The 25,541-nt window shown below is 36.4% G+C and overlaps 1 protein-coding gene across 1 annotated transcript in view; it reads right to left on the bottom strand.

Annotated features, from left to right (window-relative positions):
• Positions 1 to 25,541, bottom strand: part of CMYA5 (cardiomyopathy associated 5) — an 89,497-nt gene that overhangs the window by 9,301 nt on the left and 54,655 nt on the right. The window contains 4 exon segments of the mRNA XM_039874913.1: positions 14,370 to 14,517; positions 15,608 to 15,754; positions 18,960 to 19,109; positions 24,799 to 24,917. Of these exon segments, the coding sequence (XP_039730847.1) occupies positions 14,370 to 14,517; positions 15,608 to 15,754; positions 18,960 to 19,109; positions 24,799 to 24,917 (564 nt within the window).

Genomic DNA, 25,541 nt, shown 5'->3' with positions numbered 1-25,541 from the left:
TCCAGAATGCTCTTTGAAATAAAACAAGACAAACTTTTCTTCTTTAATTCAGAAAACAGACAATCGGTTTATAATATATAAAGAATATATTATTTTATTTATCAATTTCTGGCACAGAGGGCACTTTTGGATGAAGATGATGTTAAAACAATCTACAACACAAAGGACGCTAATTGTCTCATTAACAGATCTGAACAGTGGAAAACTTAAGGTGAATGATGGCTTTGTATGTGGTCATCATGCCAAAGTTATAGAAACCAAAAATCACTAAAGAAGACAATATCTTTTAAGGGAAGTTTAATCCTGACAAAAAAAGAAGAGAATTCTAATTGCCAAATAAAATCCCCAGAGTACTCTTCCTAAATCTCCCATTTACATTAAAAGAAAACTGCTGGTAGTGGTATCTAACTGGCGGCAGGTTTGGCAAGTACATGGTAACAGCCCAACCATTTACACACTAATGGACTTGCTGGATTTGAGGATGGAGCTCTCCGGAGTTGCCAGCCAGTTGGAATATTTTGTACCTCTTTTTCTCTTTTTTCTGTTTTCTCTTTAATCTGTTTGATGTCATGGCCTAGAGCATCTATACAAATAAAGTACACAAATGGTCTCCCTTTTGGCCTCCATTTGGAGAAGCTCTGGAGAGAGTTACAAGTTAGGCTCCTTACTAATGTACAAATTTCTAACCCAAGCGCTAAAGAACCGGGGTCCTGCTCCCAGAAGATGTGCACTGACAACAGTAGTTCAAGAGCCTCCATGTTTGTTCTCGGATGGATAGTGTTTTATATCTGTTTTGCTGCTAATGAATGTACCACAAAAATATTAGAATCAAAGAATGGCCACTGTTCATCTGCAGATGGATTTTTTTTTCAGATTATTTGTACTTTTGATTTATCTCACTTCTCACTACCTACCTTAAAGAATAAAATGAAGAACCAGGTAATGGAAAAAGCATCATTGACTCAGAAAACAAATGAATTTAGAAGGTTTTAAAAGCATAAAATTTGTACAAAATAACAATCCCCCCCCCTACCCCTGGCCCCAATTTCTCAAAGCACAAAAACTCCCAGTGTGTTCCTCAGAAGGAAATGGGAGGGGAGGAGGGCAGCCTAGGTCTATTTGTGTATCTGCTATTTAGTGTCTGTGTCTGGAAAAGGTCAGCGTAAACCCCTCCAAGGTTACTGGTTGTTATTTCAGAATCTACCACCTGACCAGGACCTCAGAGAGTACTATCTTTAGATGTGCTGAGAATGGACAGACACAATTAAGCCACATGTTCACTGACAACTATAGATACTTCAGTTAATTAATGAAAAATATGTCCTATGACTGAAAATGTGATTCTTGACTAATATCTAGAATATTATTCTGGGGTAGATGTATTGCTTATTTTGAATTGATAACTAAAGAAATGTTTTAAATTTACATTAATTATAATACATTTTAATTATTATGATATAATATAATATAATTATGATAAAATTACTGTCTCAATAAGCACACTCCAGTCTGAACTGAATTTCAGACTTCATTCACTCATTAAATAAATACTTATTGATCACTTATCATGTGTTCAGATACTATCTCTGCTGGAGGGGGAAGTGGCAGGGATAAGTGAGGAAATTTCATCTCTAGAAACTGGATAGAACATACCGACTTTATTTTGTAACAATGCAGTTATTAAATGCCAAAGATGCCGTTTTTTCGGGGCAAGCGTTTGCCCTTAAGTTTTATGAAGTCTGTCAAGGAGAAAATTCCATATATATACTCAACCGCATGCTATGTTTTATCACTCATTTAAAGAATAAAGTTTTACAAGGTACCAAAGCCAAAACATGAGATCAGATCCCTGCTTTCAATGCGTGAACAGGTCGTGCAGACTTGAAAAATATGTACAATGCCCTCACCGAATCTGTGAAATAAAAGCACCAGGCATGAAAACAAAAGTAGTATGAAATGTAGTGGAGTTTTATTGTTTACAAATTGCCATTTTATGCACAAGAACCAAGAACAAAGAAAAAAACATCAGATTCAAATAGTTCATTTCCATATCTATTCTGCCTGACCTCACTTAAATGCCACAAAAGTCTTCACGTCAGCCATCCCTGCTTTTTAGACAAATGAAAACTTCAAAAAAATTTGGAATTTGAAATCTAAAGAGTGGCATTCTTCTATAGACTGTAATTTTTTATTTCAAAAACAAAAACTCATCATAATTGCAACTGAATCCACATGACTTATAATGAGCTTTGGAGCTTTCAGTAGAATTCAAATTCACAGAATATCCAAAGTGAGGTAAGTGATTAGACAGCGAATGAAATCAAATGAAACCAAGTTGTTGGTGCTGAGGTAAGAAGGGATTTTTAGTTTTATCAATAATATGACCAATCAATGTTAGAAGTCTAGAACTAATAATAAAATTCAAAAGACAATAAGAAAAATGAATCAAAAAGTCTCATTTTGGGTAATAAGTATGGGATTCTTCCTACAAATGCCATAGTGCAGTGGAAAGAGATGACTTTATATGTGTAGTTTACAGGAATGTGAGGGCAAGGAAGCATCTAGAAACCCTGACACATCAGCCAATTAGCTGATGGCTGGTGGAGCATAAGCATATCATAGAGTACAGTCATAGAGTTTGTGCCTAGTAGGCCTTCAAAGGACTCTCAACCTACTTATCTCTCCACTGATAGGACAAAGGACATTTGTTAAACTCCAATGCTGTGAAGCAGAAAGGAATGATTTAATGGAGACTTACTGTTTCCTCAGAAGTCTGAAGGGCTGCATTGTGAATGAGAATGGTCTCCTCTTCTGGTTTTTTCAGAGGGCAAACAACTGAAGCCACTAAAATGCTGATGTCTGCCTAATATAATGAAGGCCTTTCTAACTTGAGTCCTTTCATTCTTTAGTTTTTGCAAGGAATGATTGAAAAGTTTGCCGCAACTAACCATGGACAATGGAGCAAGAATCATTTTAAATGGAAACTGAAACATATCTTTATGAAGTAAAGAACCATTAGGAGCCTAACATTCAATGGAAAAAATACTAAAAACATTCCCATTAAGTCAGAGAGACAGACATGTGGTTAAAAAAAATTGGGAGGTAGGAGGTAAAATTGTTGCCATATGCAGATGATTTGACTGTTTATCTAAAAAATTCAAGAAAATCACCTGAAAAACTCTGACATAATAAGAAAATTCAGTAAGATGGCTAGGAGTGAAACTAACATAAGAAATCAAAAGGCTTTGCATATTAGTAACAACCAGATAAAAAAAAATAATACAAAAGAATAACCTTATTTAAATAGTGGTACCACAAAAAGGCCTTGATAGCCAAAGCAATCTTGAGAAAGAAGAACAGAGTTGGAGGTATCACACTCCTTGATTTCACACTATACTACAAAGCTGTAGTAATCAAAACAGTATGGTACTGGCACCAAAAAAAAAGACATAAATCAATGGAACAGAATAGAGGGCCTAGAAAAAAATCCACACCTATATGGTCAATTAATCTACAATAAAGAAGGCACAGGAATACACGAGAAAAAGACAGTCTCTTCAATAAATGGTGTTGAAGAAACTGGACATATGCATGCAAAAAATAAAACTGGACAACTTTCTTACAACATATACAAAAATAAACTCAAAACGGAATAAAGACTTAAGTTTAAGACTTGAAACCATAAAACTCCTACAAGAAAACATGGGCAGCAAACTCTATGACATTGGTCTTAGCAATATTTTGCAGGGGATATAGCTACTTGGGCAAGGGCAACAAAAACAAAACTAAACAAAATCAAGGGATTACATTAAACTAAAAAGCTTTTGCACAGCAAAGGAAACCATCAACAAAACAAAAAGACAACTTACTGAAGAGAGAAGATATTTGCAAATAACATACCTGATAAGGAATTAATATCCCAAATATATAAAGAAGTCATACAAGAAAATATTTTAAAAAATCCAATTAAAAAATGGACAGAGGGCACTGGCTGCATTCTCCTCCTAGATAGGGTAAGCTTCCTCTGTGCCCTTCCGGCGCCTGCCTTGTGTGCAACACCCAATGTGAAAGCCCAAAACAAACCAGCCTATTTGTGTCTGTCCTTCTGGTGAGTGGTCTCGGTTTCCTTATGAAACTTAGAGGGCCAGTGCTTCTAAAACTTTAATGTGTTAATCACCAGGAGATCTTTCAAAATACAGATTCTGATTCTGCAGGCCTAGAGTGGGGCTAGAGTCCGCATTTCTAACAAGCCCCAAAGTGATGCCCAAACTGCTGGCCTGGTAATGAACTTGAGTTGCAGGGGCAAAAGAATTTGATTTTCTGAATACTAAGGGAATTTAAAGACTTTACAGCCTGGCCAAGTTGGTGGTTTCTCTTCAACATGTCTACCTAATCATTAACTTCCTGACTGAGTAAGGAGTAAGATGTTCACTGCCTCCTAACTGCCCACTCCAGTATTACAGCTCTGGTAATTTTTACATTACGTGAAGTACAACACTGTAGTTTATAGTGTAAAATAGTGGTCAAGTCCTCAGGCTTTGGAATGATACAGCTTAGATTCTGGCTATGTAACTTTAGGAAGGTTATCTAAACTCATCCCCTCCCTGTTCCATGAACTGAGGATAATAAAAGTATCTACTTCACAGGTATTTTGTGTAGAGGAAATGGGATCACTTATTTGAAACATTTAGTGTTATGCCTGACCCATATGAAAAGCACTATAAAAGTTGGCTCTCTGTTAATTTTAGCATTAGTATTGAATTCAGAGCATGAAAATGGAAAAAAAAATGGGCAGAGGTTCTGAACAGACATTTCACCAAAGAAGACATTCAGATGGCCAATAGACACATGAAAAGATGCTCAATATCATTAATCATCAAGGACAAGCAAATTAAAACCACAATGAGCTATGACTTCACACTTTTCAGAATGGCTATTATCAAAAAGTCAACAAATAAGTGTTGGCAAAGATATGAAAAAATGGGAAACTTTGAACACTATTGGTGGGAGTATACTATGGAAAGTAGTATGGAGAGTCCTCAAAAAATTAAAAAATAGAACTACTATATTACCTAATGATTTCACTTCTGGGTATTTACCCAAAGAAAACAAAACAGTAATTTAAAAAGATATGTGCACCCCTATATTCACTGCAGCATTATTTACAATAGCCAAGATATGAAAGCAACCTGGGTGCCCACTGAGAGATGAATGGATACACACACACACACGCACGCTGGCACTGGAATATAACTCAGCCACAAAAAGAATGAAATTTTGCCAACTGCAACCACATGAGTGGACCTAGAGGGTATTATGCTAAGTGAAATAACTCAGACAAAGACAAATACCATGATTTCATTTATATGTGAAATCTAAAAAAAAAAAAAAAAAAAATGAACAAACAAAACAGAAACAGACTCAGATACAGAAAACAAACTAATGGTTGTTAGAGAGGGTGCGGGGACTGGGTGAAAAAAGGTGAAGGAAATTAAGAGGTATAAACTTCCAGTTATAAAATAAACAAATCACAAGTATGTAATGTACAACTTAGGAAATATAGTTAATAATATTCTATTAACTTTGTACAGTAACAGATGGTTACTAGATATCTTGTGATTGCTTCATAAGGTATATAAATGTTGAATCATTATGTTGTACACCTGAAACTAATATAATATTGTATGTCAACTATCCTTTAATAAAAAAAGAATAGTGGCAAATATAACAAAAATTTATAAATTTATATGAAGAACAATTTTTAAAATGATACTGAGGGAAAACACACGAAAGACTTGAAGAAAAGGAAAGGCATATCAGTTCTTGGATAGGAAAATGCAATATCATAAAAATTCCATTTCTCCCTAAGTTAATCTATCAATTTAATATGATCTCTAAAAATACCAAATTGTCAGGGGCAGGGAGGTGCCAGATTTAGCATCACAATCTGATTCTAAAGACTAGATAAAAATCAACTGAGCAAATAGGAAAACAAAAGTCATGAAGGGGCAACCTAACCTACCAGAAACTCTAAATTACAAAGCTGTAATAATGAAAACTGCAATAATACTGAGGCATAAATAGATGGATCGATGGATTAGGTTATAAAGGTCAGGAATAGAGCCAAATACATAGTTATATAATAAAGGAAACATTTCAAGTCAGAAGGGAAAATGATGGGTTTTCTTGTCAGGACAGCTGGATAGCCATACTGAAAAAAAGTAAAGTGCATTTTCTACTTCACTTCCTCTGCTGAAATAAATTCCAGATTACAAAAGATCTAGTTTTTAAAAATAAAATCATTAGATATTACCAAAAAATGAGAGAATATATATACATATGGAGAGAGAAGGGATTTAAAAATGTTTAAATGTTTTAAAAACTAAAAGCTATTTTTAAAAGAGTGATAATTCAACTAACTTAACATTAAAAAATATGCATAGAAAAAATATTTGCAATTCATATCATAGATGAGAGCTAATGTTTTAAAAAGAAACAGAGTTTCTATAAATCGTTAAGAAAAAAATACTACAATCTAACAGGAAAAAATGAGTAAAGGCAATGAAGAGTTCATAGAACAGGAAGTACATGGCTCCAAAACATATGAAAAAAATAAGTCAGTTTAATAATAGAAATACACAATTAAACTATAATAAGAGTCTATTTTCTACTTATCGATTGTCAATGACCAAAAGTTTTATCACTTTTTTATCAAAAGTTTTATCACCAATGTAGGCAAGTGTAAACGGCCTCTATGGAGACAATTTGATAACATCTATCAAAATTCAAAATGTACATACCTTTTAACCAGTCATTCTACTTTTAGGAAGTTATCCTACAGATATACTTGGGTACGTCTGAAATATTACACGCACAAGGCCTTTTTCTGCAGCATTGTTTGAGAATGAAAACAACATAAACACTTCTCAATTGGTCAAGTAAGTTCAATTATATTCTTAAAACAGAATACAATGGAATTGTTTTTTAAAATGAGACAGTTCCATATGTACTGATATAGGACATCAACCAAAAAATATTTTTAAACAAGAACAGCAAGGTGGTGGAAATATGTATATAGTATGCTACAATTTGTTGAAAAAATATAGATGCTTGTATATGCACAGACTATCTGAAAAGATAAGTATGAATCAGGTAATATTTATTGCCTCTGCAGAGGAGAATTGAGTAGGCAAAATATAGGTAGAAAAGAGACTTAATTTTCATTGTATTCTCTTTTGCATCTTTTAAATTTGTACCATATGTACACATTATCTATCCAAAATTAATTAAATAATTTACTTTCAGAGCTATAGTACAAGCTTAGGAGTTCAGGAGTGGATTGACTGTTTTGCAGAGTGCACATTAGTTTGAACTTTGTGAAGTAGCTTCACTAAAAATTTGATAATTCAACAATTATTTGGAATGGAAGGAAGGGATGCGCTAGAGGTAACCTGAAGGACTAATAACCATGAGGAATGGTTGTTGTCTGCACTGCCATGTCTAACACCTTGATCTAACCATGTTTTCTCCCAGAGGAGGGGCGTGGCATGTTTACAAACAATATGGAGGAATCCAGTGCCATGGCTCTTAAAGCAGCCTACGATGGTGTTGTCACTGCGGTGCACAACAGATGGCTAAGTATGAATTGTTTTTTAAAAACACAGTGGGCTCTTACTGGCATTCCTGTTGCAGCATCAACATTCAGCCAGTCAGTCAACACCATTTAATGTGAATTGTGAACAGAGTACACTGCAGTACCCTGAGGGAGTAAAGGAGTGATCCCCAAACCTGGCTGGGCACATTAGACCTTCTGAATCAAAATCTACTAAGAGAGGCTTATGATTCTAAACTTTAACAAGCATCTCAGTTGATTTTTATGATTAGTTAGGTTTGGGAAACATAATCATAAGAAGTATGGGGTGAGTAGAGGGGTAGGAGGAACAGGAAAAAGAAGAAAAATCCATGAAACATAAAGTAACATTAACTAACTATAAATATGGAATTTTTTTGTTTTAGATGAAAAATTTGGTTAAATCAGGATTAAGAATAAAATTCTTTATATATTTATTTTCTTTTTTTTAAAAAACTTGGCAAATAAAAATATTTGAATAGGACTATTTTTCCTTTGATAAATGGGGATACCATGAGACTCAGTTTTAACTAAACATCATTATTAGTTCATAATAGTGTAAAAACATAACATGAGGGCTAAATGCTGCTGAGAATCGGATTCAGATTTTCCTGTAATTAGAGTCTCACAAAATCAAAGTGAGCCAAGGATTCCAGCAGAAGGATACTGGGTTTCTGATTTCTCTCTAGTTACCCTCAAAAGCCTGAATGATGCCATTTATATTTCAGACTGAGAATCCCAGGAGCCTAGTAACATTCATTCCTCTGCAACCTCTAATCTCTCCTGTACCACTCCAAGGCCACATATGTGGACAATTACTTGAGGTCCCATAGAACTACCTGCACAGAATGGTGATTTAACATTATGCTTTCAGATCTCACTTAAAAAAGGGTTGCATAGGAAATGTTTTTTCATCCTTCGTAAAACTGCTCTTAAAGACAATTATTATTATCTTGTTCAATAGTCTTTACATAAAGATCTACGTGAAAAATTCATCTTAGAGCTGAATGTCAAGAAATATAATTGTCTCTTAGTGAAATGTTGTGCTTTCTTTTTAAAAAGAGAAGAGTTATGTAATCTCTTTCTCCCTCTTGCTCTCTCCCCCTCCCTCCTGTTTTCACCTTAGCTGCCAGGAAGTTCAGATTTAAATTTTATGTTCCATCTAGGTACTGTTCTCAACCTGTGGTTTCTGATACAATCTCCTCGCCCCTGCATTATCTGGCTCTTGTTCTTACAGGGTTGTTTTTAATGGTTCTATTATGTCTGGGTCTTTTATTGTTAGCAACCTGAATACTTTTGGAAATTGACAGAACTTAAGTTAGAAGTGAAGGAACAGTTTGGGTTTCCATTGACTGGGGTTTTACTATATAATCAGGAGGTATATAGGATTTTAAATGATCGAAGTTAAATAGATTCAGTTGGGAAGAAAGATTTAGGAAAAGCCGAATGCCAAGGATACTGGGGGCAGGAAAGGAATCATTTTCATATTACTCACTCTCCCAAGGGCTCCTTGCAGAAGGATGTTACAACTTGGGTCAGGAAACCAACACTATATAAAGATCGGCTATTAGCTCATAATTACTTAATGAATTTTAGCCCAGTCATGTCAGTGACCCTCCTGTCATCCTGTGAAGCAAGCACGGGGCAAGAATGACTGTCTCCTTTACCCACAGATTGCAGAAAAGGTCAAATCACTTTCCATTAACCACTGGTCAGTCATCAGCTACCCAGCTAAAAGCTTAGTACAAGGTTTCTTAAAAAAGAAAGAAATGCTGGAAATTTTTTATCTCTGTTCAGCCACTAAGTTCACTAGCAAACTCACCCTTATTTGCCCTTATTTTACAGATGGCACGGCAGGTGTCCCCAGCTGGAACACTCAATTGTGACAGACAGTTCTGTTCTTGCTCCAACATGTGTGGCCCCAAAAGCTTGAAGTGGGAGGAAAGTGAGCTCACAGGTCCAGCACCTAGAGCCCAACACCCTCAAACCACAAGGGTCTCCCCATCCACAGCCTTGGTCAGAGCTGGGAAGCAGGAAGTTCACTACCAACTACTTTTGAACCATATTGAGTCTCACAGATTTGTCATTCAGTACACAGCTTCTCTCTGTGCAGCCCACACAGCTAATCCCTGTACTATATTTCTCTCAGTTTTCCCTCCTCCACCCACAGTTCTGCTGACTTCTCTCCACACAGGAGAGACAGAACAGCTGAGGAAACAGCCGAGCCGTGGAAAATTTTTGAAAGTGTCTTGAGCCCACCCAACCTGAGGAGAGCATTCAAAGAAAAACAGGAAAGGGCGAGTAGGAGCTCCCTCAGCCCCCGCACACAAGCCGGGGATTGTCACTCCCGCCCACCCCCAATCCCAACTGGGGCCCGACTGCTGGGACCAAGCCATCGGGCCCACACACAAAAATATGCAAATGTGTTTTCTGTGAGGATTATGGAATGGAGGCAATTGCTTGGCTCTTTCAGACACCACGTCATGGAACTTGGGGACACAGTAGGCTCATTCCGTTTAAACACCCACCATAAGAGTTCAACCAGCACCTCTGATCTTAAATTGAAATAAACAGAGGCCATCATACTAGGAGAAGAAACCACAGGTCTTAAGATGGATGTTCTGGCAACCAAAATTAGATTCTCTAATCTAAGGAGTAATCAATGCCTTTGTGTATATGTATGTGTGTGTTCATATTCCTCATCCTTTTCTCCCTTCTTTTCATTTCCTTTCAACTTCCTTCCTATTCCAGATCGGAGCTTTTAAGGTTGTCTGTTTTTTCAAGGATTGGGTGAGAGAAAAAGATGTGAACCCATTTCATTCTTAGTTTTCTTTAGTTTCTCTCTCCTTTGCTAGAGATCCTAGCCAGTTAGATGACTTGAAGTTGTGAAGGGCAAAAAGAGATTGGCTAATCCCATCATTCATCCACTCATTCATTCACATGAATATCTACACAGATAAGGTCCCCACCTTCACTGAGCCATGTCAAAAAGAAGTAATCTTTGATCCCCCTTATTCCCCTGAAATAGCCTCTGGATCAATATTTAGATCTGGTTTAGTATAGGGTTTTTGCATAGAACCTAGAACTTACTTAAGGGCTACAGAAATAATGGATGAACAAGATTATAAGTGCCCTTTACTATCAGTGATCCATGAAAAGGTTTCCAGCCTACAGATTAGACTAGTCCTATATTCTAGTTAAGTATCCAAGCACTAAAATTAACTCATTCACCATTCTTTACTTTGTTGGCACAGTTTATTTTTTTCCCATTTTTAATAAGAGATTATCGTGAGAGCTGGCCGAACTTTTCTTATTAGTGTCAGCATTATGTGTTCAATGCTAATTGATATTTACCTATTCAGGTAACACATGTTTACTGAGTAGCTACAATAAGCCAAACACTATCCTAGGCACTGAGGCTGAAACTTTATATAATGATCCCTTCATGGAGTCAGCAAGTGAGTGAGATCAGACAATCCTTGGCTTGCTGTTCTTTCCAAGACACAAAATAACTTTAATTACGCACTGCTGGGCAGAAAACCAAAGTAAAGAATGTGGTTCTAAATAATGGAAAAGTAAGGATTGTTTGCATTTGTTGACTAGAGGTGATCAAGTTTTGAGGTTCTTTGTTTATCAATTCTATTGTCTGACTAGCTGTCTACAACTGACTCTTAGAGACTGAGCAATATAGGTTAGTTAATGTTTTGTAGAGTTTTGAACCATCAGATACTGTAAGGAAAGTTTTAGAGTTGGTTGTAAGAACCAAATGATCAAAAGACTTAAGACACATGGCCACTCCGGAAGAGCAGAATTTCCCTTCTGTCTTGAACTCCTAAATCGGAGAACCAAAAGAAATACAAATGACTTTTGCAGCCCTGGGCATCTGAGATTAAGGATGAATTATTTTATAGTCTGTTAATGCCAACCTGGGGTATAAGGCATTCAGGCTTCTGTATCAATGAGGGATGTCTCTGATGGTGCATCAGCAATAGACTTAGCAAATAGTCAGCTTAGTGATTTGTGGTCAACAAAATGTTGCTTTCTTCAAAAAATTATCTACTGTTAGACCAGCGGGAATCCAAAGACTCGAACGTCATCCCTGGGCTATGGATTGGATATACCATTCCACCTCCTGGCACTGAGGGGTCTTTTAGCACTTAATTGGAAAATAGCTACATCTCCAACACAGCTCCAAACTATCAACAAGGCTCTGTATGTGGAATTTCCCTTCATTTCTAAACTTGCTGGACTATATCCATTCAATAATAAAGGATGCTTGTATTGTTCCATAACTACTATAAACATCTGCTTATCCAGCCTCTCAGATGTTCTCCTTCAACAAGAAAAATAAAAATGAACCCACTGGCAAAGTCTCAAATAGAACGAATAAACTAATGACAAGTCTTATGTTTTAATAAGCTCAACTTTTGTCTTAGTGAAATTGGTAGATGGCCATTGTTCCCCTACAAATGGAAATGCCATTTGTTTCTTTGGCTTTGATAGAAGGATTTATTTGGAATGCATTGTTCATTGTTGATATCAAATAGAATTTTGTGGTTTTTTTTTTTTTTTTTTTTAGGACCCCGGAATGATCAGAAGAAGAAAAAACATTAATCAAAGGGGTTCTGAATGGTTCTGCATTCTCTCTTTACATTTATGTTTTTCATATGACGAAGGAAACTAAGGATACACAATAGCTCCCAGTTGTCAGGCTCTATTGAGGTATGCTAACTCAGTTTACTTAAGGACATAAGTTTTCAAACTAGTGGAAAGAATAAGATAGATCTGAGTTTGAATACTGACTCCAAACTTTCACTCCATCATTTAATATCTTGGTCAAATGATTTAACCTCCCTGGGTCTAATTTAGTGGAAATCATTTCCTTCCTTCTAGGACTGTTGAAAGGGTTAAATGAGATTTAGCACAGTTCCTGGCATGTTGAAGGCCCTCAAATGGATGCCACTTCCCCTTCCGTCCCCCTTTCCCTTCTCCTTGTAGTCACGTTTATGAGACGACATCAGTTCCCTCAGTGACATATCTTCTAGGTCTCAGAGTTTCCAGATTTCTGTTGATTTAAGAATCCAACTGCACTGATATCATTTACGCAAATGCCAGCTGGAGAACTGATGCCATAACAAGGATAAGTCATTTCAGAACACTTCTTAAGTCTGATCTCGCCTTGGAAAGAACTAGATTTTCCTCACTGATGGTAGAGAATGGTTGGAGAGACTGCCTTGGGACTCAGGAACTTCTCATATAATGCTCTCATAGCATCCACAGTTTTTTGTAGAGAAGGTCCAGGACTCCCCTACGTGACATTAAATAAAGATTAGCAGCTTGGACTTTGAAACCTAACAAAACAATTTGAATCCCGATTGCCACTCACTAGCTGAGCAGCCTCTCAAAGCATCTGTTTTCTGTCATTGTTCTTGTGAAGGTTAAATAAGGTAATGTATATACATAAAGTATTTAGGAAATTGACTTGGCACATAGTAAATGCTCAATAAAAGTCAGTTATAATCTCTTTGTGTGTGTCTGTCTGCCTCTCCCACTCACTTTCTCTCTTTCTTCTCCCTTCCTCTGTCCTGGCCTGCATTCACCTCTCAGCCATTTGCTGAGCACTGAAGAGCCTTCCAGCAATTATCATGCTAAACAGAGATGTTGTTTCTTGTACATTTATTATGTTCTCACTTCTACTGAAATGCCTACATCCTCCCCTTACACACTCCACTCAACATTAATTCATTCTTTGATCATTATTTTGTGAAGCCTCTCTTCATATACTTGAAAGAAACTATAATTATTGCTCAGTCATATGAAACCTCACATCATAACTAAATAAATAGTTGTTGATTGATCATGAAGGTAAGCGCTTAATAAATACGCTTTATCAAAAAGCTGTCTAATTTCATACCATTATTTCTAAGTTTCATATCCTATAGAAATAATTTATCTCTAAATTTGGTTAAATAAAGCTAAAAATGTCTCTATCAAAAATATGAATATTAATAATGATGATCTGAATATTCGTCATGGAACATGAAGTTGCCCTATTGCCATGGAGTGGAGGTTAAGAAAACACTACCTCAGTAAATGAATTAACATTTACCAAATGTCCTTTCGATGCACAGGCCTTTTTTTGATAAATTTTAGCTTCATAATTTTATTGAGAGAGCTTTACATTTATTTTTTCCCACAAAGATCTCTAGATTCTTCATACTCTTAGAGAGGCAGGTATGTCTCTGTAATAATATATATGTAATTGGCTCCTTTGTATTAGCAATATATCACAGAGACATTCAAATTTACATTTTACATTTACACATACAAAAATGTGTTTACATTGTATACAAGGTCACTATCAGTTTCCTGAGTTAGCTGGTACCTATCCTAATATAACTACTAAAAAGTCCATAAAAAAAGCACAAAGCCTGTCTGATGACTCAAGTTCAATATACTTCAAAGCATGTTCCATTTTATTAAAATTCGCATATATTTTTCTTACAGGGGAGTTATTCTGCATTGTAGCATGTGTTTTATTACAAACTTGGAGTTCACTGATGAATAGTGATGGAGTTGCAAATCAAGTCTACTTAATTAGCTCTGCAGGATTTTAGGAAGCTTTTTTCCCTTCTGTGAGCATAAGCCTAGAGTTTAGCTTCAGGCCCTAAGCTGGGTTCCTGGCACCCCGGGCTCTCTCTATGGAGAAGTGGGGTCTCCCCATGGAGAGGGATCCTACCTGAGGCCCTCGCCTTCCGGAGAGTGCTGTCTGCAGTATTCCAGAGTATAGGTCTCAGTGGCCTCTGTGTTGGCAGGCCGCCATCGGATGGTGGCTGTGTTCCAACACACGGTACAGTCCTCAGCACAGATCACAGGGGTGGAGGGTGCTGTGGACAGAGAACCAAGTCAACTGCAGAGTAATCAAAGCCAGTTCTGCTTCCATGGTAACTTGGGCAGACTACTTGAACATGATTTCATTTTCATTTTTGATTAAAAAATACATTCTGGGTTAAAAACCCAAAAGGTATAAAAATTTATATAGTGAAAGTCTCTCTCCCACCTCTGCCTTCCAAACTGCCCAGTTTCCCCCCAACCCCAAACAGCTTCCACATTAGTTTCCTATAAACCCTACATATACAAGCAAATAAAAACAAAGATTCCTGTCCCCCTCCCTTTATACAAAGCTTAGCCATGATCTTGTCTTCCCAAAGTGCTCAATAAATATTTGTTTTAAAAGGCCAGAAGAAAACATAAAATGGTGGGAGTAAGTCATTTTTCCCCCCGAGGTAGTTAAAATTATTTTAAAGGCAATGCGAACTTGGCTTATCCTATAACTGCTGCAGCCCTCTGTGAAAAGACGACATCTTAGGAATGTGTTCCCAGCTACTACTATCACTGAGAAACCTTTTGGAGTTTTTCATATGATGAAGCCTGAGCTTCTTACCTTAGCAAACATGAACTCTATACACTAGCCCTTCTCACCTGATGTCTTTCTTCTCTTTATTTTTAAGTCGAAGAAATAATTCCAAATTTCTTTTTGTGTCCTGAGTGCTCTATACTGTTTCTTATCTTGATGCCTCTGTTCATAGTACTTCTTCAAATGAAATAGATCCCTTTAACAATTTATTTCCTACTAATCCTTTAAAGGATTTCATTCGGCATCAGTTCTAGAAAGCCATTCCTGATTCTGCCCCTGACCCAGGTTGTCTCAGGTACCCCTCTGGGAGGTTCTCATAATAACCCGTGCATAACTGGATCATGATCCTTACCACAAATTTTTTATTATCAGGTTTTCTACCATCCTCACTTGACTATGAGCTTCTTGAGAACAGAAACCCACTCTTATTCATCATTGCATATCCAGCACTGTATAGCACCCAGCACACGATAGGTGATTAATAAATGCTTATTAGTTGATCTTAAAAGTCTGTGAAGAGTTTAGTATTGCCTCCTAACAGCCTCTTAACATCTCCTTACCTGTTCTAAAAATTGCCCTTTCACTGGGCAGGCTACATCCGGTGAAGTTCACAGCCATTACCCATACTTGATAGCATCGGTCAGGTTCTAAATCTTCAAAAATGCAGTAGCTTTCTTTCACTGTCACTCTGTATTCTTCTACCAAGTCTAGCATAAAACACAATAAACTTTGAGGTTTCTTCCAAAGTTAATTGAAAGTTATAGTTACTGAAAAAATTGGTCTACTTTTTTCAGTGGAAACCCAAACTGATAAACTTACAGATATCATTATATGAGAGCTAGCACTTTAGAATACACAAGAAAGCAATAGCATTCTGAAGAGATCATTAGAATGACATAGTATTACTTGTGAATACTTATCAGAAAACGATAGCGTATTAGTAAAATTCTGACCTTCATATATCACAAGTAACTTATTTTAATAGCAAATACTAAAATTGCATAGTTTATGTTAGCTTAAATCTCAATAATACATTCTCAAGATAATTTCTAAGAAGAAATGCCAATATTTCAGAAGAATATGTAGTAAAACAAGGACAACCTCATGTTTTCTAAACTTATGATGACATAAAGCATCTTTACAGATTCATAAACTATTTTATTATTAAGTATGATTTTCAAAGTTTCAAATCCTGGTTCCTTCTCATGAATTCTAGAATTCTTTCAACTAGGGATTTCCACAATTTATAGAAATACTTAAATAACTTTTATAGGTCATAAACTATTCTAAGAAGTAACTTGTTCAATTAAGATATTTCCTAAAATTCTCATGTTATTCTACTTTCAATATTTTAGTAGTAAATATTACTCAATAACATTCTTAACATCCGCCCCTTTGGGCCAATCTGATTATTCTTAGTGAAATTTTCTCTCCTTAAAAAGAACAATTTTCTTTTTTAAATTAGCTTACGGTGATTTCTGTTATCCTCCCTTATTACTCCTGAATGTCAACATCTTCAAAACTCCTCCAGTTAAGAAACCCGGATTGTTTCCTTTTAAAAGAAATTTAGGAGCTTTTCAACTCAACAGTCTTCTTAATTGCATCTCTCTTTCCCAATTAGCTTACTTTCTGGATACAAAGCTTGATTTAAATAATGTCATAAGGACTTATACACTGAAAAAAACATTTCCCCTATAGCCTCTAAACTGTGACTGCAGTTTTCAATGGAATTGTCCCTTCAAGCTAAGTTCTGTTACCCAGGACTTTTTTAAACAATGCACACCGTGTATGTTACTGGAGACCTACTTCACACAACACAGTATCACAGTATACATCATCAGATTAACTGGCATTAGCAGTGTTCAAGGCATTGAATGAATGAGACACAGGACAGCTAAGTGTTTAGGGGAAGGTGTGTGTGTGGCCGAGGGGCGGAGTGGAACAGTGTAAATCACTTTTAAAAAGTACTCCAGGCAATAAACAGTTGCTAAGAGGAATCTTGGAGAGCCAAGAAGTTTCATGATGTAACTGGATATGCAGGGAGATGAAGTGTGGTACAATAGAACCCTCCATTATCCCAGGGGAACACATTCCAAGACCCCCAGTGGATGCCTGAAATCACAGATAATATCGAACCCTATATACGATGTTTTTCTTATATGTGCATATGTATGATAAAGTCTGATTTACAAACTGGGCACAGTAAGAGATTAACAACAATAATAATAAAATATAACAATTATAGCATATACCATAATAAAAGTTATGTGAATGTAAATGTGGTCTCTCTCCCTCTCTCCCTTCCTCCCTTCTCTCTCAATCTCTCTCTCTCTCTCTCTCTCTCTCTCAGTATCTTATTGCAGTATACTCACCTTTCTTCCTAAAGGAATCACTGCATGGCTTCTCTTTGGCATATCCGAATTGCATCACTACTCTTGTGCTTTGGGGCCATTATTAAGTAAAATAAGAGTTACTTGAACACAAGCACTGTGATACTGGGACAGTCAATCTGATAACTGAGATGGCAGCTGTTACATGGATATGCTGGACAAAGTGATGATTCACATTCCGGGTAGGGTGAAGCAAAACAGCGCAAGATTTTACCACGCTACTCAGAACGGTGTGCAGTTAAAACATATGAATTGTTTATTTCTAGAATTTTCCATTTAATATTTTAAACTGAGGTTCACTGTGGGTTACTGAAACCTCAAAAAGTGAAACCTCCCATAAGGGGGGGATGACTGCATAACAAAACCAACACAGAGTCAAGCAAACAAAAACGTAAGCTTTGCAGCCTGAAAGATCTCTGTTTGAATCATGCCCTTGCCATGTACAAGCTATACCTCACGACAGTTTTCTCACTTACAAATGGCGATAACAGCATGTATCTTATTGTGCTGTGACAGCTACATAATCATAGACGCCCAATAAAATAGGAGTTCTTATGGACAAACTCAGCCATCTTTATACTATGCCTATGGTTGCTTTTCTTACTTTTTTTCTAATTTAAGTAAGAATCACATAACATTTCAAAAGATTTAAAGATTTAAATATTAATAACTGAAATATATTATAATTAATTCCTTATTACAAATTGGGCTCCTGTGGCATGTCAACCCATCACATGCTCAACTGGTTTCTAAAATATATCAGTCTGTCTTCGACACAAAATGCCAGCCCTCTCAGCTCTGACTCATTAGGAAGTACAACCTCAAAATGCCTGGCTTCTAGGTCTTTTTAGAAATACTACCGAACAGAGAGATAGCTACAGAGACTCAGCTGTAAAAGTATCATCCTCTCACCCTACTAAACACTTTTACTTCTATCTGTGCATTAATTTGGGACACCAGAAAACTACACCATAACTAGGCCTATGCCTTAAGAAGTCTAAACTCGGAATTAACCTTTATAGTTTGCTAATAGCTTGTATCAAAGGTGGATCCGAGAAAATGCCAACTATGACATCCAAAGCTGCATTTGCATTAAAATTATTGTGGCAGACACTGTCCGATATAGCTCATTTCTCCTCTACAAAGTGGCACACATTACACTTGTATTTTAGACTTTAGTACTGACTGAAACTTTATTTTCCCCTTAACTCTGGTGTGTTACTTCCCTTATGAAAATGAGAATCACCCAATTGTTTCTGTTATCCTAAGAACTCAAAGTCAAATTTGAATCTCAATTACAATATCCATGTTGACTATTGTGATATTTATGCGTTTTTGTTTTTCTTGATCCTAATTTCCAAATTTTGCTTTTATGTTATTTCGTACATGGTTGTTGGTTTGTTGTTTTTATATGTGGCTAGGAATGCTTTGTGGAAAGTGTCATAATATTTATATGTTTAAATACTTCACACTGAGATGCAGAAATGTACACATGAACCCATATTTGTGTTACCAATCCTACCATTTAATTCTTGGTCATCTTGTGGCTCCTCCACGCAGTACACTTGGAATGAGTCAATGACATCTTCCTTGTCCATGCTCCAGTAGACTGCAATTGTTGTGCTAGTGGCAGAATTTGGTTCCTGAGGTTCTAACCTAGGAGGCTGTGGAACTGGAATACAAGCAAGATTTATTATAACTAATGCTGCTTTTGTTGATTAATTTTTTTCTTTTTGCAAAAGTCACTTATGCTTATTGAAAAAGTTCACACAATACATGGAGTAAAACTGGCAGGCTTCCCTTGTTCCCAGCACACCCCCTCCCCCAACCCCAAGGATATCCCTTGGAGGCAACCACTTTTTACAGTTGAGTATTGTTTACCTCCGAGGTGTTTTTCTATGCATTTTTATATATGCACATATAACACATAGAAATAAACAAATATGGATACCCAAACTAGATCGCTCGATAATATTCTTCTATAGTCCTATGTTTAGAGAAATTAACTTATACAGGGTAGAGGATGCATCAAATGATCTGGCTTTCCTTCAAAACAAAAACTTGACTGTGCTTTGATAGATAAACAATGCTATATCCTTCTATATTAATATAGAGTCTATATTCACGACGGAGAAAAATGAAAGCTTTTTAGCTATAGTTGCTATATCATCAAGGCTAAAAAAAAGATTTGCATGAATAAAATATCGAAATACACTTTCTGAAACTACTATCCCACCTTCTCTTTCCAACATTACTATACCCACGAGTTTAAAAAAATTAAACAAAATGTAAAAATTACGTATGGGAAAAAAGTACCCTATTAACTGATTCAAATATAAGGTTTTGATATGTAGTATAATCTTGTTCTGATTTTTAAAGACAACAATATTCTCAAGTGTTTTACTAGAGATTTTAAAAGTCTATAATTATGCAAACTGAACATTAATGGTATATATAACACCATAGATCAAGCTCCTAGGAAATTCTCTTCCAAAATTTTTGAGATACAAAAGCATTGAGCATATTTTGTGAATTAGAGGAAAAGTTTATTCCCATAGTTGAAAAGGTATCATGCTTTCAAATTAATTTTTGTGATTATTTTTTCCAATCAACAATTTCCTGAGAGATAAGCTTACTGAAATAATATGGGCCAAATTTTATGAGATTACTTTATTAAAAGTCAACACTGAATGAAAAGAAAACAAGGTTAGTTCGACAAGAAGTTAATAATGAGAAAAAATAAATGGGTCTAAAGAATGGAACAAAAAGACAAATTGAAAAGATTCAATAAAGAGCTAAAGAGCTAAAGAAATACACAGGTATGAAAAATGAGAAGCAGGATAAGAAAATGATCAAGTTCATGGGCTTCAGAGCAGAGAGACTGGCCTAAGGTTAAATGCCAGATCATCCGTTTATTAGCTGTGTTATCTTAGCCTCAGTGTCTTCATCCTTAAATTGGGAAAACAACAATAACAATAATACCATTTCCTCCTAGCATTGTTGTAAGAAGCAAGATAATGTATATTAAGTGCTTAGCAAACTTCCTGACACATAACCAGTACCAACTTCAGAAGGCAAATGGCCTTGGCAAGAACACAGAAAATGGTGGGGAGAAGGCAAGAAGCCCCTTAAGATGGGGGCTGAACTATGAATCTACCATCTGGCAAGTCACAGAGGAACTATAGAGTTAAGGCATGCTGAGCAGGCTGAATAATAAGGCAGGAAGCCTGCTTGTCAGAGTATCTCCCCCAGGACTGATAATGATTCAGAGATCATTCTTCTATCTTTGAATTCACTGTTTGTCTTCTCAGCAGGAAATCAGTGTCACATCCTAAAGGAGTCCATCCAGATAAATGAAGTGCAGTAAATTTTCATGTTGCCCAGGTTTACCAAAGAGCCAGCGGAATGCTTCAACTATTGTCAATCATCTTCGAAACGGCACTGGAGAACTCCTTGAGGCATGAACAATGAAAATGCTCCCCTTTTCTTTCTATGAATTATACATTAAGCAATATCTACTTTTTAAAAATGTTAACGACTTTTCAAAAATATCTCCTTCAGGTAGCTTAATTAACTTAAAAACTGCTAATTGACCCTTCCTCCCATCACCAAATATTAAGGGAGAAGTAGTTGCAGAGAATTAAGCAAAGCATGTAGGCTAGAAATAATTTTGTACTTAATGTGCTCTTTCCCCCCAAAACGTTAAAGTTAGAACATCTTTTTTCAAAAACAGGAAGCATTCTTACTTTTTAAAGTATTCTAAAATTAAAATGGGAATATTTCATAGATGTAATCTAATAACAATGGCTGGATTTACAATTCCTGTGATGATGAACAGTAGAGACCTAGATTTTATATGTTAGCAACTCTGTTTACACTTCTGTAGTAATAAACATAAATAGGAGTAATGCCAAAAATGACAAAATGGGATTTTAAGGCTTCTTCACCAGAGGCTAAGAAATTAGGCAGAGGAATCACTTCCATGGATTCCCTCTGCCTGATGAAGTGTGCCCATAATTGCCGTCACACTCAGAATTTCAGAACCTGTGGCCAGATACAGGTTCTCACTCTATTTGGCTTTCAAAAAAGTCCCCAGGAGAGCAGCACTATTTGCAGTAGCCAAAAGGTGGAAGGAACCCAAGTGTACCTCGATGGGTGAATAGACAAACAAAATGCAGTATAGACTTACAATGGAATACTATTCAGCCTTAAAAAGGCAAAAAAAAATTCTGACACGTACTACAATATGGATAAACACTGAGGACATTATGCTAAGTGAAATAAGCCAGTCACAAAAGACAAATACTGTATGATTCTACTTATATGAGGTACATAGAGTAGTTAAATTCATAGAGACAGAAAGTATAATGGTGGTTGCCAAGAGTTGGGGGAAGGGGGGTAGGTATGAATGGGGAGTTATTATTTAATAGGTACAGAGTTTCAGGTTTGCAAGAGGACAAGAATTCTGGAGATGGATGGTAGTGACGGCTGTACAACAATGTGAATGTACTTAATATACCACTGAACTGTATACTTTAAAATGGTAAATTTTATGTTCTGCATATTTTACCACAATTGATTTTTAAAGCCCCCAGGAGCCAGAGTCACTGAAGCCTTGGTTGTCACTAATGTATGGTTATCTCTCCTTTAACAGCAATTCACTCCACCTCTTTGGTGTAGAGCAGTGGTTCAGGTGCAAAGACTCTGAAGCCAAACTCCCCCACTACCCATACCCCAAATAGCGGTGTATCTAGGGCAATATGAGAGACATTTTTCTGTTCTCTCTATTTCCTGGCCTGTCAATAACAATAAAACCTGCCTCCTCAGGTTGTTGTGAGCTTAGATGATAGTATATGCTTAACAGTCTCCATAGTGCCAGGCATCATGTAAGTGTGGGATAAACATTAGCGAAAACTATACAATCTTTCCTTATTATATCTGTTTGGTTTAGGGATTGATCAGATTAACTTTTTAGGTACCAGGTGGAAACTTTATAGCTGAGAGGCGTCATTGGTCACAAAATAAACAAAAACTATTTAGCAACAAATCAACACCCTGGCCCCCAATTCTGTGAATCAGACACACAACCCACAGCATTTCTCTCTCAGGGATCAATTTCTCAAAAATGGCTTGGAACTACTGAGACTACCACAGCTATTATTTCTCAGTGAATCATTAACACTTAATGACAATTTAACTCTGTGACCTCTCAAATATATCAAATATCCTCTCATTGTCCATCAGGTATTCAAACAAATATCCTTCTAAATAAACAACAGCATATAATGAATACCTTAAAAGCAGAAGGTCTACTCTGTTCATCAGAATGTCTTAGTTTGCAATCACTGCTCTACTTAAATGCCTCTTAAAGACATTATAAGAAAACACCCTTTTGTTTTGAGACATTTCTAAAGAAAACCTGTTAGGATAAATGACTGAATTTTTCACTTTATATAGAGTTGATGGGGGTTTGGGTCTTTTTAACCCATTTCCTGTTTAGAAAAAAAAGTACAACTTGCTGTCAGCATTAATTTAATTTTACATAAATATGCTCTTTGAGGCTGAAGCAAATCTGACTGGTTTTCAGTGTGAAAACAAAATAAAAACTGTTCTTGGAGTTATTTCTAAACGGAACTTGACTCTAACCCTAAGGTAACAGAAATGTATATGATGATCAGTATTTAATAATTTTTTTTTCATTTGGTAAATTTCAAAGCACAGAACACCACAAAGTGGAACATCACAAACCACAAACACCACAAAGTGGAACATTCCGCAGAAAATATCGTATTTCTCTCTGGGTCTCCTTGAGATCCTTGTGGTGGTGGTTGTGCGAGCAGCAAACTTTGCAGGAACCAGTTGGATTCTGTTTTCCTGATGTTGGTGGTGTGCTCCTGGGGAAACGTCTTCCAGGCAAGCAAAGAGGTGAGACATCATCAGAGCACCGATGACCTCGAAGATGTTGCTGCCCTGGCTTGTGATGATTTTCCAGCATTCTTTCAATCAACGTCAGTCTAAAGTTTACATGGCTGATCGTGTGCTCAGGATTGTCCTTCTTGGACAGGATGTAGGAGTTCAGCACTATAACGTTTAGAAGGTGGCAAAAGAACTTCCCATACCAACACTTGTGCCTTTTGCACTCAGTTGGATAGGAAGTGAGCATCTGATCAGCCAGGTCCACTGCTCTCGTATTCTCATTATGATCCACAATGACACATGGCACCTTAGTTTTCTTTCCATTTCTGTTGTTTATTTAAGTCAAAGTATCATTGCGGAATGTTGACGAAACTGTCACCTCCGTGTCCCACCATTTCAGTGCCATAAACTCACCACAGAACCTGGCTATAGCCATCCCCTTTGCGATCCTTTCTTTCAGATCATTTAACATCTGTTTTCGGTTCAAACAAGCTGTCCCAACTGCATCAGTCCTGTTTTGATGTAATTCTCTGAAAAGCATGGGAGAAGTATGGCAAACTTTGTGGGTAAAGTTAGGACTGTAATCCACGAGTTACCTCGGGGTAAACGTTGCAGCCGCAAGCACCACCAGAGGGTATTCTCAGGGCAAACAGGAAATGAGTTAAAGACACAATAGCCTTTAACTAGTTACTAAACTAAAATTCTTCCTACAGAAGTGAAAATTAATCGTCAATTCTAAAATAGCAACTGTCTTTAAGTTGGTTTTGAAAGAATGTAGTATCTTTTAAGGAGGACATCTGAGTACATTTTACAGTTAAGTGAAACTTGGTAACTTGACTGAAACATGGCAGCTTTGAGAAATCTAAATAAGTTTCATTGTCTTGTTTGTTAAAATAGCACATTAAAAAAATATTTTGAAGAGCCGGCAAGATGCTTCTGACAGCTGAGTGGGAGGCTCCTGGAGACAGAGCATGATGCTGAGCTGTGAGTTCTCTAAGCTAATCTGTTTAGTTTGAAAAAAAAAAAAGGAAAAAGGCCTCAATCGAAGAGGGGAAAACCACTTATAAGGAAAAATCTGTTCAACACATATGAAAATATTTGATTTATTTTTCCTTCTCTACATGGCTGTTGGTATGAAGCAAATAATCTCTAGAAAAGAGAGACAGAAACCCAATTTGACAAAGGAAAATAAGAGGAGACCTTTTGGTTCCATTGCCACACGTCCCACCTCCTCAATATCCCAGCACTCTTAAGCCTCCAAATGGAAAAGGAGTTTATAACTGAAATGGTATGGTAGTCTCATGCTTTATTTCAGAATCTAGCTTTAGATTTTTACAACTAAGATTTCTCTTTCTCCGGTTACATTTCCTTACATTCAAAAACCCTATGAAACAAGAAAGGAAAAACTGCCAAATTTCATCAAGGTAATATATTACAATTCCTACCAGCCACTTGTTTCAACGTCTGGCCACTTCTCGTCGAGCTGTCATCATAATGTTCAAAAAGTGAAAATGCAGCAGGCATTTTCTCTAACGAAGCAGTGCTCTCCATTGCAGAAAGCAACCTATCAGGAGGAAATATTTCATAGAAGTCAAGAAAGTATTAACGTACAGAATGAAAGCTAAATATAATGGTTCAAAATGAAGTTGGTGGTGGTGGTGGTGGTGGTTTTGTGAGACACTGTATCCAAAAAGGGTTTAAACTGTTTCAAAGCCTAGGAATATATGTCTAAACTCTAATTATTCTTAGGATTCGTCAGTGCAACTGATAATATTAGAAATTCCATTCCTACATCAAGTCTGAATAGATTCCATCAAATCTTAATTTTTGCACATATAAAGTTGGTCCTAAAAATTACTACATTTTAATGGTTGTTTTTATTTAGTTCCTGAAGATATAAAGGTTCAGAGCCCATCTGGAAATTCACACATTGCATGATGTCCTTGCTGTTTTCAACCTTCGCTATCATGCTTCAAGTCATTTAGTCTTTCAAAAATAAAATGTTCACCTATTATATGCCAGGTACTGTTCTTGGTAATAGGGATACAGCAGCGAAAGATAAAGTGTATACATTCTTAAAAGGCTAAACAACCACAGTTTATAAATTAATAGCTTTTATAGACTCAAGACTATCTAAGGAGGGATGCCAACAAATACTAATTCTTAGCATTTGTATGCAGGTGAAATC

Source organism: Pteropus medius, unplaced genomic scaffold, assembly GCF_902729225.1.
Source record: "Pteropus medius unplaced genomic scaffold, Ma_sr-lr_union100, whole genome shotgun sequence".
NCBI lineage: Eukaryota > Metazoa > Chordata > Mammalia > Chiroptera > Pteropodidae > Pteropus > Pteropus medius.
The sequence above is the reverse complement of the archived record's forward strand: the minus strand, read 5'-3'. Positions and strand labels throughout refer to the sequence as shown.